The sequence below is a fragment of the Panthera pardus genome, unplaced genomic scaffold (genome assembly GCF_024362965.1).
Source record: "Panthera pardus isolate Hobbes unplaced genomic scaffold, ASM2436296v1 HiC_scaffold_27, whole genome shotgun sequence".
NCBI classification, from domain to species: domain Eukaryota; kingdom Metazoa; phylum Chordata; class Mammalia; order Carnivora; family Felidae; genus Panthera; species Panthera pardus.
Window position 1 is genome coordinate 75,197,242 of NW_026526843.1, and position 14,901 is coordinate 75,212,142.

At 38.5% G+C, this 14,901-nt stretch overlaps 1 protein-coding gene across 10 annotated transcripts in view; it reads left to right on the forward strand.

The window, feature by feature from the left end:
• Positions 1-14,901, forward strand: part of ARHGEF9 (Cdc42 guanine nucleotide exchange factor 9) — a 199,000-nt gene that overhangs the window by 140,072 nt on the left and 44,027 nt on the right. For all 10 annotated transcript variants that reach the window (XM_019436682.2, XM_019436687.2, XM_019436683.2 and 7 more), the window contains 2 exons: positions 8,175-8,407; positions 13,715-13,844. In XM_019436682.2, coding sequence (XP_019292227.1) covers positions 8,175-8,407; positions 13,715-13,844 — 363 coding nt within the window. The remainder of the gene's footprint in view (positions 1-8,174; positions 8,408-13,714; positions 13,845-14,901) is intronic.

A 14,901-nucleotide genomic window follows, 5' to 3' on the forward strand; every position in this document is an offset into this window, starting at 1 on the left:
GTTAAGCTTTCACTTTTTGCATATGAAATGATATTATACATGGAAAATCTGATAGACTCCACCAAAAGTCTGCTAGAACTGATACATGAATTCAGCAATGTTGCAGGATCCTAAATCAATGTACAGAAATCAGTTGCATTCTTACACACTAATAATGAAGCAACAGAAACACAAATAAAGAAACTGATCCCATTCACAATTGCACCAAGAAGCATAAAATACCTAGGAATAAATCTAACCAATGATGTCCAAGATCTGTATGCTGAAAACTATAGAAAGCTTAGGAAGGAAATTGAAGAAGATATAAAGAAATGGAAAAACATTCCATGCTCATGGGTTGGAAGAATAAATATTGTCAAAATGTCAATACTACCGAAAGCTATCTACACATTCAATGCAATCCCAATCAAAATCGCACCAGCATTCTCCTCAAAACTAGAACAAGCAATCCTAAAATTTGTATGGATCCACAAAAGGCCCCGCATAGCCAAAGTAATTTTGAAGAAGACCAAAGCAGGAGGCATCACAATCCCAGACTTTAGCCTCTACTACATAGCTGTACTCATCAAGACAGCATGGTATTAGCACAAAAACAGACACATAGACCAATGGAATAGAATAGAAACCCCAGAACTAGACCCACAAACGTATGGCCAACTCATCTTTGACAAAGCAGGAAAGAACATCCAGTGGAAAAAGACAGTCTCTTTAACAAATGGTGCTGGGAGAACTGGACAGCAACATGCAGAAGGATGAAACTAGACCACTTGCTGACACCATTCACAAAATCAAACTCAAAATGGATAAAGGACCTGAATGTGAGACAGGAAACCATCAAAACCCTAGAGGAGAAAGCAGGAAAAAAACCTCTCTGACCTCAGCCACAGCAATTTCTTACTTGACACATCCCCAAAAGCAAGGGAATTAAAAGCAAAAATGAACTATCGGGACCTCATGAAGATAAAAAGCTTCTGCACAGCAAAGGAAACAATCAACAAAACTAAAAGGCAACCAACAGAATGGGAAAAGATATTTGCAAATGATATATCGGACAAAGGGCTAGTATCCAAAATCTATAAAGAGCTCACCAAACTCCACACCCGAAAAACAAATAACCCAGTGAAGAAATGGGCAGAAAACATGAATAGACACTTCTCTAAAGAAGACATCCGGATGACCAACAGGCACATGAAAAGATGCTCAACGTCGCTCCTCATCAGGGAAATACAAATCAAAACCACACTCTGATATCACCTCACACCAGTCAGAGTGGCTAAAATGAACAAATCAGGAGACTATAGGTGCTGGAGAGGATGTGGCGAAATGGGAACCCTCTTGCACTGTTGGTGGGAATGCAAACTGGTGCATCCACTCTGGAAAACAGTGTGGAGGTTCCTCAAAAAATAAAAAATAGACCTACCTATGCCCCAGCAATAGCACTTCTAGGAATTTACCCAAGGGATACAGGAGTACTGATGCATAGGTGCACTTTTACCCCAATGTTTATAGCAGCACTCTCAACAATAGCCAAATTATGGATACAGCCTAATTGTCCATCAACTGATGAATGGATAAAGAAATTGTGGTTTATATACACAATGGAATACTACGTGGTAATGAGAAAATGAAATATGGCCTTTTGTAGCAACTTGGATGGAATTGGAGAGTGTTCTGCTAAGTGAAATAAGTCATACAGAGAAAGACAGGTACCATATATTTTCACTCTTATGTGGATCCTGAGAAACTTAACAGAAGTCCATGGGGGATGGGAAGAAAAAAAAAAGAGGTTAGAGGGGGAGAGAGCCAAAATATAAGAGACTCTTAAAAACTGAGAACAAACTGAAGGTAGATGGGGGTTGGAAAGGGGGGAGGGTGGGAGATGGGTATTTAGGAAGGCACATTTTTGGATGAGCACTGGGGGTTGCATGGAAACCAATTTGACAATAAATTTCACTTAAAAAAAAAGAATGAAACCATGAGAGGAGTAAAGATGATGGAGACATATGGCGAACCTAAGCTTTTCTGGTCCCTCAAAGACAGCGGTTTTTGAGGTCAGATTACTTGGAACACCCAGGAAATCGATTTATGGACTGGTAGAAGAAAACCCATTGATAACAATACCACAGTAGTGGGGAACTTTCATACCCCACTTATAGCAATGGAAAATAAACAGAAATGATTTTTTTTAATTTGTTTTAATGTTTATTTATTTTTGACAGAGAGAGAGACAGAGCATGAGCAGGGGAGGGGCAGAGAGAGAGGGAGACCCAGACTCCAAATGAGGCTCCAGGCTCTGAGCTGTCAACACAGAGCCCAACGCAGGGCTTGAACTCACAGACCGCGAGATCATGACCTGAGGCAAAGTCGGACGCTCAACCGACTGAGCCACCCAGGCGCCCCAACAGAAACGATTTTCTAAGCAGAATATCAACAAGAAACAATGGCTTTCTTACACCGTAAACAAAAATAAATTCAAAATGCATGAAGGACCTAAACGTGAGACAGGAACTCATCAAAATCCTAGAGGAGAGCATAGACGCCAAACTCTTTGACCTCAGCTATAGCAACTTATTACTAGACACGTCGCTGAAGGTAAGCAAAATGAAAGCAAACATGAATTATTGGAACTTCATCAAGATAATAAGCTTCTGCAAAGTGTACGAAGCAATCAACAAAACTAAAGGGCAGCCTATGAAATGGGAAAATATATTTGCAAACGACATATATGTTAAAGGGTTAGTATCCAAAACCTATAAAGAACTTATCAAACTCCACACCCAAAAACCAAGCAACTTAGTTAAGAAGTAGGCAGAAGACATGAATAAAAACTTTTCCAAAGAAGACATCCAGATGTCTAACAGACACATGAAAAGATGCTCAACATCACTCATCATCAGGGAAATACAAATCAAAACCACAATGAGATACCATCTCACACCTTTCTGAATAGCTAAAATTAACAACAGAAGAAACAAAGAGTGTTGAGAAGGATTCAGAGAAAAGGGAATTCTCTTTCACTGCTTGTGGGAATGCAAACTGTGCAGCCACTCTGGAGAACACTATGGAGGTTGCTCAAAAAACTAAAAATAGAAATACCCTATGATCTAGGAATTTCACTGTTAGGTATTTACTCAAATGATACAAAAATACTGATTCAAAGCGGTACATGCACCCCAATGTTTATAGCAGCATTAGCTATAGTAGCCTAAGTCTGGAGAGAGCCCAAATGTCTACTGAGTGATGAATGGATAAAGAAGGTGCAGTATATGTACACAATGGAATATTACTCAGCCATGAAAAATAATGAAATCTTGCCATTTGCAATAATGTGGATGGAGGTAGAATGTATTATGCTGAGCACAGTAAGTCAATCAGAGAAAGACAACTATATGTTTTCACCCATATGTGCAATTTAAGAGACAAAACAGATGGACATATGGGAAGGGGGGGAAGAGAAGAAAGTGAAAGAAACCATAAGAGACTCAACAATAGAGAACAAACTGAGGGTTGATGGAGGGAGGCGAGTGGGAGATTGGCTAGATGGGTGATGGATATTAAGAAGGACACTTGCTGTGATGAGCACTTGGTGTTCTATATAAGTGATGAATCACTGAATTCTACTTCTGAAACTAATATTGCACTATATATTAACTAAAATATAAATTAAAAGAAGAATGAAATCTTGCTATTTGCAATAAAGTGGATGGAGTTAGAAAGTATTATGCTATATGACAAGGTCTGTCAGAGAAAGACAAACACTAAATGATTTCAGTCATATGTGGAAGTTAAGAAACAAGTCAGATGAACATGAGAAAAGAGAGAGAGGCCGACCATACAATGGACTCTTAGCTATAGAGAAAAAATGAGAGTGCTGGAGGGGATGGGGGTAGCGTGGGGGGAAGGGAGGGCTAAACAGGTGATGGGTATTTAAGGAGGGTAATTGTGATGAGAATTAGGTGTTGTATGTAAATGATGAATTACTAAATCCTATATGTGAAGCTAATATTACACTGTATGTTAACTAACTGGAATTTATATAAAAACTTGGAAGAAAAAAAAGCCTTTGGAATTTCTAAAAAAAAAAAAAAAAGAGGGAGAAAAAAAAGGAAGAGAGTTTTATCCAAGACCAAGTGAGTACAGCTGCACTGGATACACAATCTTCACAAGGAAGAGAGTGTTCCAGAGAAAAGTAATGTTTCATACAGGGTTATATATGTTTTTGTTACATCAAGAGTTACATATCATCATGATGGAGGATATTTCAGAAAATTATAAACTTTATCTTATGGTTTTAGTATGTGCAAGGTTGCAGGCTTTAGAACTATGGGAATGGAACTTAGGGAGATTTTACTCTTATATTTAGTTTTAAATGTTTCTTTTTGGTTACTTACTACAAAGCAGATGTATAAGGTGTGCTCTGGGCAGAAACAGAACCTATGCTTTGAAGTTTTGTGAAGTTCTTCTTACCTTGATACAAGTAGAGCTTCCATGGGAACCTAGGAGCAGGGCCCACAAGCATTAAAAGTTGAAAATTTCCTTTATAGTTAGACAAGGAACAATAAACAAACCCCAAAACAGCATTAGTAAGGAAATAATAAAGATGGGAGCAGAAATAAATGATATAGAAAGTAAAAAATTAACTAAATAGGTAACCAGACTTCCTATTAACTAAATAGGAAACCAGAAACTTGTTCTGAAAATATCAACAAAATTGATAAACCTTTAGCTAGACTCATCGAGAGAGAGAGAGAGAGAGAGAGAGAGAGGAATCAAACATAATCATAAATAAAAGGGGAAAAATAACAAAAAAACACCACAGAAATACAAATGATTGTAAGAAAATGTTATGAAAAATGGCATGCCAGCAGATTAGACAATGTAGAAGAAATGGATAAGTTCCTAGGAACATGTATCATACCAAATCTGAAACAGGAAAAAATAGAACATTTGAGCATACTAATTACTGGGAAGGAGATTGCATCAAAAAACTCCCGAACAAAAAGTTCAGGCTTCACAGGAGAATTCTACCAAATATTTAAAGGAGAGTTAATACATATTCTTCTTAAAGCATTCCAAGAAATAGAAGAATAAGGAAAACTTCTAAATTCATTCTATGAGGCCGGTATCACCCTTACACCAAAGCAAGATAAAGATGACAAAAGGGAGGGGGGGAGAGAGAGAGAGAGAGAGAGAGAGAGAGAGAACACAAACTACAGGCCAATATCCCTGATGAACATACATGCAAAAATACTCAACAAAATATCACCAAACCAAATCTAGAAAAATATTAAAAAATCATTTACCACAATCAAGTGGAATTTATTCCTAGGATGCAAGGATGGTTCTATATCCTCCAATCAACCAGGGTGATGCATCACATCAATAAGACAAAGGACAAAAACTATGATTGTTCCAGTAGATGCAGAGAAAACATTTGACAAAGCACAACATCCATTTATGATAAAAGCCTTCAGAAAAGTAGGTTTAGAGGGAACATACTTCAACATAATAAAAGCCATATTTGAAAACCCACAGCTTACCACATACTCACTGAAGAAAAACAAGGATGCCCACGCTCACCTTTTTAATTTAACATGTACTAGAAGTACTAGCCACAGCAGTTAGACAACACAGAGAAAGAAAATGCATCTGAATAGGTAAAGAAGTAAAACGTTCACTATTTGCATAAGACACTATATATAAAAAAAACTTGAAAGGCTCCACCAAAAACCTTGTAGAATTTATAAATAAATTCATTGAAGTTGCACTATGCAAAATCAATGTGTAGAAATCTGTTGCATTTCTGTACACTAATAATGAAGAGGCAGAGAAATTAAGAAAGCAATCCCATTTATAATTGCACCAAAAATAAAATACCGAGGAATAAACTAATCAAAGAGGTGAAAGACCTAACTCTGAAAACTATAAACATTGATGATAGAAGTTGAAGATGACACAAAGAAATGGAAAGACATTCTGTGCTCATGGATTGGAAGAATGAATATTATTAAAATGTCTGTACTGCCCAAAGCAATATACACAATTTAATGCAATCCCTATCAAAATATCAAGAGGATTTTTCACACAACTAGTACAAAAAAATCCTGAAATTTATATGGAACCACAAAAAAAAAAACCCTCAAATAGCCAGAGCAATTTTGAAAAAGAAAAGTGAAGCTGGAGTTTTTACAATTCCAGACTTCAAGTTATATTACAAAGTTATAGTAATAAAAACAGTATGGTACTAGAACAAAAATAGACAAATAGATCAATGGAACAGAATAGAAAACCCAGAAGTAAACCCATAAGTATATGGCCAATTAACCTTCGACAAAATAGGAAAGAATATACAATGGGAAAAGCACAGTCTCTTCAACAAATGGTGTTGGGAAAATTGGCCAACTACATTCAAAAGAATAAGACTGGGGCACCTGGTTGGCTGAGTTGGTTAAGTGTCCAACTCTTGATTTGGTTTCAGGTCATCTCACAGTTGTGAGATCGAGCCCTGTGTCAGGCTCCATGCTGAGGGTGGAGCCTGCTTAAGGTTCTCTCTCTCATGCATGCTCTCTCTCTCTCTCTCCTTTTCTCCCTCTTCCCCTTCCCCACTTGCATTCTCTCTCTCTCTCAATTAAAAATAGGTAATATTAAAAAATGGATTAAAGACCTAAATGTGAGACATGAAACCATAAAAAATCCTAGAAGAGAACACAGGCAGTAATGTCTCTGACATCAGTCAGAGCAACATTTTTCTAGATATATATCTCCTGAGGCAAGGGAATCAAAAGCAAAAATAAACTATTGGGACTACATCAAAATAAAACTTTTGCACAGCAAAGGAAACATTCAACAAAATTAAAAGGCTATCTCCTAAAAGGGAGAAGATACTTGCAAATGACATATCTGATAGAGGGTTAGTATCCAAAATATATAAAGAACTGATACAACTCAACATCCAAACAAACAATCCAATTAAAAAAATCTGCAGAATACATGAACAGATATTTCTTCAAAGAAGACATCCAGATGTCCAAGAGACACATGAGAAGATGCTCAACATCACTTATCAGGGAAATTCAAATCAAAACTACAATGAGTTACCACCTCACCCCTATCAGAATGACTAAAATAAAAAAAAAAAACACAAGAAACAACAGGTGTTGGTGAGAATGTAGAGAAAAAGAAACCCTCTTGCACTGTTGGTGGGAATGCAGACTGGTGCATTTTCCACACTGTGGAAAAGTATGGAGGGTCTTCAAAAAGTTAAAATTAACTACCCTATGATCCAGTATCACAGTACTGGATATTTACCCCAAAATTCCAAAAACACTAATTCAAAGGGATATATGCACCCCTACATTTACAACAGCATTATTTACAATAGCCAATATATGGAAGCAGCTCAAGTATCCATCAACAGATGAATGGATAAGGAATATATGGGGTGTATATATACCATAGGCACACACACACACACACACACGAATATTATTCACCCATGAAAAATTAAATCTTGCCATTTGCAGAGACATGGATCAAGCTAAAGGATATAAAATCTAGGAGAAAGAAAAATACAATATGATTTCACTCATATGTGAAATTTAAGAAAAAAACAAACAAATGAGCAACAGGAAAAAAAGAGACACAAACCAAGAATCAGACTCTTACCTGCAGAGAACAAATTGATGATTACTAGAGGGGAGATGGGTGGGTGGATAGGTTAAATAGACGATGGGGGTTAAGAAATGTACTTATGATGAACACTGGGTGATGTATGGAATTGTTGAATCACTATACTGTACACCTGAAACTAATATAACGCTCTATGAGAACTATCTGGAATTAAAATAGAAACTTGAAAAAATAAACAATCCAGTGCCATAATTTTATTGCCATAGTATTTTCACTTTTGTCAGGGCCAGTGCCACATCAATACCCTTCTTTTATAGAATTTCATACTATTCCTACTTATTTTCTCTATACAAATGTTTACAGTTTGTCTACTTCCCAAATAATTCCTTTATTTCTATTATTAAATTTTGAATCAATTTAGGAAAGATTGATATTGTTATTTTAACATTCTACATAAGGACAGGATCTGTTTTTTTCATTTCTCCAAAACTTCTTTGGAATTCTCAGTACCCTTTTCTTCCTCTCCATTTTTCCTGTGCTCATAGCAAGATGGATTCTGGATATACTCTGAGTACTGTAACAACCACCTGGACGCCTGCATGGAACTCTCCAAACTGATGAAGGACAGCCGCTACCAGCACTTCTTTGAGGCTTGTCGCCTCTTGCAGCAGATGATCGACATTGCTATTGATGGATTCCTTTTGACTCCAGTGCAGAAGATCTGCAAGTATCCTTTACAACTGGCTGAGCTCCTCAAGTATACCGCCCAGGACCATAGGTAAAGGATAGAGGGAAGCAGGAGTTAGGGAGATCCTTGTCTACATGTTGGTCTTTATTAAGAATATATGTCTTTTAGCCATTTATGAGTTTCTGTTAGCTTATCTGCACAATGGAATGATGATTTTTTTTTTTTTTTTGCTTACCTCAAAGGGTTATTGTGTGTGTAAAGCAAGGGAACACTTATGAGAGTCTCTTATAAAGCTGTAAAACAGTATACACACACAAAAAAACAGTATGCATCATCATTACTACACAACTTAGACCCTGCCTTCAGGGAGCTCAGCTGGATCCTTAGTCCTGAGTTTAGCCAAGTGAATCAATCCAGATGGAATGATTGCTCAACTATTTATTCCACTTTGTTTGATAGATTCAATATCCTAATAACAGCCTACATAACTTGTTCTCACCTTAGATTTCTTCTGCATGGCTATATCCCTGGTAATCTTTAGTCCTTTCCACCCTCCTCTGCATCATCCCAACTGTACCTTCCCCTTAGACCTAGAGCATGACTGGGGGAAAATAGACTTGAGTCTTCTCCTGAAGTATTTGTTTTTGTTTTTGTTTTTTGTTTACAATTTTTCAGTATTTGCAAGAAAACCAACCCCAAAATGACCAAGAAGCTTATCTCTCTCTGACTGGAAATGACCTACCAGCAAATGAACCTACCAGTAAGGTATATGCTGAGAGTCATCTCCAACAATGAGTGAACCACCCCCCACCCTCACATGCTTTACTTTATGAGCTAAAGCCCTCAGCCTTGTTATAACCTGCCTTTAATTAGTATTAAATCCCTGACCTTAGACTTATTAATTCAGCTCTCTTCCCAACTGAACCCTCCAAGAAGAAAAATGACCTTTGTCCAATTTCCCTTAGCTTTCTAATTCTCATTAGACCCACTTTCTACTTTTCTACTTCCTACTTTCATTTGGCTCCATTGCCTGGTTTCCTTGGAGCTGACTCCAGACGTAGTTGCATAAAGCCACGGATATTGGCTAGTTGGTTTTGTTTATGTTAATCTCAAAGCCAATCCCTGGGTTCATTCTTAAGCTGATGTTGTTTGTTTAGCAAATCATGGGTCATGTGCATCAATAGCTCTGGAGCCTTGGACAAATTTCAAACTTGAATCTAAATGTGGTAGTACTAGACTCTCCCTTTGTGTGTGAATACCACCAGTGTAGCTCTGCCTGCCATGCTGTGTTGGCTATGAGGGAGGCAGGTTGTGAAGGACCTCACAAAAGAGGACTCTGTTCCCTCCTCCCTAAGTCTGTTTATTACCTGGGGATTGGTGGGCATCATCATTAGACATGAAATTTGGAAGGACTAAATGTTATTTTAAAATGCTTACTACAGACCATTGCCAGAATGGGGTCCCACGTTTTCTAAGGATACAGTTTCTTGTGAGAGCTAATAGGACACTGAAGAACTCCCACTAAAATTAGTACATTTAAAAAATAAAAATGGAAAATATGTATGGCACCTGAAATGTAAAGGCCTTTAAAGGAAGGTCTTCTAGTCAGATTTTCTCATTTTATGGCTGGAAGGACTGAGGCCCAGAGAACAAAGATGTGTGGCAAGTCAGGGACACAAAGTGTGGACAGTGTTCTCAGAACTTAGCTTTGTAAAGAGCCCTCCAGATAATTTTCATGCCCAAGAAGGTTTATAAACCATTGAACTAGCCAGTCTGGAATGTCTCTTGCAGTTCTACCAGCCCATGATGTCATGAGCCTAAATGACCTCCACAGTTATACTTCATGGTGCTAAGTGACCAGAAGCAATCACTATTGTACTTAAATCTCAGAGGAGCAACTGGGATATTCAAAGAGTGTTTCTCAAATGTTTTTATATTACAGCTCATCTCTCACCTACTTCTGAGTACCTATTTCATGGAATATAGCAGGAGGTTCTAAAAATCATACTTGTGGACTGATATTAATAGATAAATTATATGTTGCATAATTGTTTTTAAGAGCCCCAGAAAGACATTTCAAAGCATAGCCAAAAGCTATGTAAGTTTATTAAGCCAAAGCAACCACAGGCCCTTATTTGGTTTAGTGGGGTCTAGTAAGATAGGATATCTGCAAGGGACTTGCTATCCCTGTGCTCCTTCACCTTGTGACAAGAACCCCTGTCTCAAGGCCGTCTTTCCCTCTGGGTCCCTGGCCCCCTCTTTTTCTATGTACTGGGTTCCAGAGTGCTGATAGAGTGGCTCAGGCATTGGCAGGGCACATGAATCACTGTCTTCCTTCAGAGTGATCTGTTGGGCCCAGCATTACCCCCAGGCCAGGGGCCACCTCTTTTGGCAGCTATCAGGAAGCTGTATTGAGATGACAGCTCCTGCAATGCATGTCGGAGTAGCTTGGATTTGAAGTCAATTAGAGGCTGCTTCCAGCTTGAAGGCTTCTTCAGATAGGTATTCAGATAAGGAGGTCTGAAATTCAGGCAGTCAGAGTGGCCTCTAAGGGATAAGATTCAATGGATGGATAGTAATAAGTAGATAATAATACTGCCTTTGCTTGCAGAAGGGTGATGTGTCCCCACTCAGCCATCCAACCTTCCTTAAGCTGACAGGAAGGAAGACTGTATATAACAGGGAGGTTAACCGACATATCTGGAACAAGACTATCTTGGTTCAGTAGATCTCATCAAGAAGCTGGGCCCAGACCTTGTCTGAAGGCCTGGGGGCTCTGAGAAGGGTTCAGGCAAGACCACAACTATTCACTTCTTTTCTCACCCACTCCTAAAGCTAGTGGGGCAGGTTAAAAATGGGGACATATCCCCCTCTAACCATTGTAATAAAGACAGCCAGCTAAATATGGCAAAGGTTGACTGACAGTATGGCAGAGTGACAGTAATGAATCCATGGCTAGGTAGTACATGGAGTCAGAGGTAATAGGCATTCTCATGCCAGTGCTGTCCAATGGAACTTTCTACAATAATGTAAATGTTTTATACCTGTTCTGTCCAATGTAGTAGCCACTGGCCATGCATGGCTATTGAGTACTGAGAAATGTAGGTGGTTCAACTGAAGTACTAATATTTGATTATATTTAATTTTAAATAAATGTGGCTATCGGATACCATATTGGACATAAAGCTTTATGTTTTACCTCCCCAAAAGTGGCTTAAGCCATTTTCCTGATGCCTCAAACCAGAAAGAGGAATAGCATGGGAGACATTAAATGGGCCCAAAGTACAGGGGTACTTATTTATGTCAGCATCTTCTACACTGCAGCTGCCCTTTCTGTTATCACCCTATTCTCTTTCCAAATGGCAAGCTCAGGTAGTCTTTCCAGGGAGAAATTTTAATAGTCATACAGAGTCCAATAGATTGCCCATAGGCTGGAGCAAGTAACTGTAAAAGGATGAAATATAACAGGAACAAATGTAAGGTTTTATAATTGGGTCTAAGAAAGTAAGAGGGAGATGTAGAGTTCAAGGACAGACCTAGAGAGATTCAGCTTATAGATAGCATATTAAATTTTTTTAATGTTTATTTATTCTTGAGAGAGAGGGGGGACGTGGAGTGGCAGAGAGAGAGGGAGACACAGAATCTGAAGCAGGCTCCAGGCTCTGAGCTGTAAGCACAGAGCCAGACATGGGCTTGAACTCATGAATTGCAAGATCATGACTTTGGTTGGTCAGTAAGATTGGATGCTTAACCAAACTAATCCACCCAGGTGCTCCAAGACAGCATATTTTAAACAGACTTAGGAAGCATTAGTCAACCATGAGTTCAATATAAGTCAGCAGTAGGACCCAGAAGAAAAACTGATAATAGCTAACATTTATTAAGGCTCAGAATAAGGGTTTGTTATTGTTGTTGTTGTTGTTGTTGTTGTTGTTTTAACAAAGTTGTGTTGAGGCAGAATAAACTGATTAGGAGGTGTAGTGACTATCTGGTCACTGGAGGTAATAAAATGAAGTAGCATTTGAAGACTATGGTCTGGTAGGTGTTCAGAGAACACATGGAGGCCAGCTAAGAGGAGGTGCTGCATAATGTCTGCCTTAGCAGTTAGAATTACCTTCCCTGTGCCTATGATTGGTCAACCATCTTACACTTCAAAGATTTAGGAAAGGAAATGTTACTGGGTATCTTTTTTCCCCCTCCTTTCTTCTTTCAAATTGGTGCTGGGACAGTGAGCAGATTAATGACCACAAAATATGTTCAGCTTTTTTTTAAAGTAAAGGTTAGTTAAGACTGATTCATAACTCATCCTCTTACCCTCTCAGTCTATTAAATCTCCACCAAATGACTGGGATATCATTTCCAATCTGCCTTTCACAGGAGCCATTTGATTGGAAATCAGATCAGACAAGCAGAGAAAACTGGCCAGGGTGGTATAACTTTCGACAAGTAGGCCATCCACAGTCCCGGGAAACTAGGCCTAAAGGTTGCACTTTGATTTGTATTAATAATACTGCTACTTTTACTATAAACCAAGAGTAAAACAATTTATATAGATGACTAAACCTTCAACAAACACTACTATAATTATCCCCATTTCACATATGAGGAAACTGAGTCATTGAGAGAGTTGTGAGAATTGACAAAGGCCATACAACTAGTCAGTGACAAAACTAGCATTTGAGCCCAAAGAGTCTGGCTCTGGAGTCTATTCTTAACCACTATGCTACATCCTATCCTTATATCATACTAGAAGAAAAGAGTGGATATTATTTCACAGTGACTTTTGGCAGAGTTCCCTAGAAATAAGTGATAGAAAGTATGGTAAAGTTCTGGACCATGCCATGAATAATGCTGCTTTCTTGATTCTTGACTGGTTATATCAGACTGGACACAAAAATAATGCTCTAAAAAAAGATAGGGGTCTATTTCCCTTTCCTGTAAACAAAAGTCTACAGGTAGGCAGTCCATGACTGCTATGGTGCTCTGTGGTCATCAGAAACTTGGGTTCTTCCCAACTTTCTGTTATCATATCCCTAGGAGAAGGAACCTTGTCCCTATGGTCCAAGATGGCTGCTAGAACATCAACCATCATATCTGCATTCCAAGCATCAGGATTGAGAAAGGGCCAAAGAAGGGTATGCTATCTTCCTTAAAGGAGGTTTCTGAAAATTTCTGCCCAAAATTTCTATTTACCTATCACTGGACTAGTTACATAATCACCCCTTACTATAAGAAATATAGAAAATATAATCTTTTACTCCATGTGGCATGGGTTCCATCTGAAAATCAGGGCTCTGTTACTAAGTAAGAAGAGAGGAATGGACTTTAGGGTTGGTACCCAACAGTTGGTTCTCTAGCACATTGATTTACTGAACTTGTACTTTTGTGTCTTCACAGTGACTACAGGTATGTGGCAGCTGCTCTGGCTGTCATGAGAAACGTGACTCAGCAGATCAATGAGCGCAAGAGGCGTTTGGAGAATATCGACAAGATTGCCCAGTGGCAGGCATCTGTCCTAGACTGGGAGGTAGGATCCTTATCAACAGGGGCATTGTAGAGTCTGAATAGCTCATCTAGAACATCACATCTTAGCCACAGATGGATGAAAAATTAAATATGAAGAGCAGCAGAAAGGATTTAGATTAGAGCCAAGGAAAAACTTTCTACTACTGAGAAGTGTTGTGTACTTCAATGGCTTTATAAGAAGGTTGGAGAAATCTTTGAGACAACACTTCATTAATAAATGAAAGGTTCATCTCTTTGGGTGTTGCCAGGAAATAATTGGATTGACTCAATAGACTTTCAAGCCTCTTTCCAGCCCTGGAGTTTTATCACCACCAGATAAAAACTTGGATAAGTAGTATGTTCTAATTCACTCCCAGACACAGACTATAAGGTTGGTTCTCTGGTGCAGGCCAGTCAACATACTTCTTTTTCTATTGGTGAGATTACCTCATCCTGACACATTTTACAAGGTCTACCCAAGCTTGCACACTTGAAGTGAAGGTTCTCACTCCTGCACTATTGACAGACCAAATTATCTTTTTTATCATCTGCATATAAAAATAATTCCTGAAAGCCTTCCATTTCATTAGAAACAGCCACTTCTCTGAACTCAGGAAGTCTTCAGTGGCTAAAGTCACTAAAGCCTTCATTTCTAGATATTCACTTGCAGAGGATATATACAACCTAACAAATAAATGGAGATTTTTTTCTTCTGTAATGTCACTGCTCTGTTGAGGTTCTTGGGTTTCTGTTCAATAGAAACAGAGCTGTGAATTATAAGGACTCACAGGTATGTGTGTTGAGTATACCATTTAGTGTTTGTCTCTTTTGCCCACCAAAAGAACTGGGGTAATGACATTTTACATTTATCTCAGACCCAAGTTGTGAAATCTGACAGTCCACAGGCTAACATAACCAAGATGGGAGAGGCTGGAAATGCTACCAAGGAGGGGTCAGCAATATTAAGCTTCATAGTCACAGTGTACAAGTTGAGCCAGTTCCCTGTTCCACTTGCCTCAACTGAGGTATAATTTCCTGTGATTGAGAGGTAGTAGCTCCCTAAAATTTCAAGCAGTTTA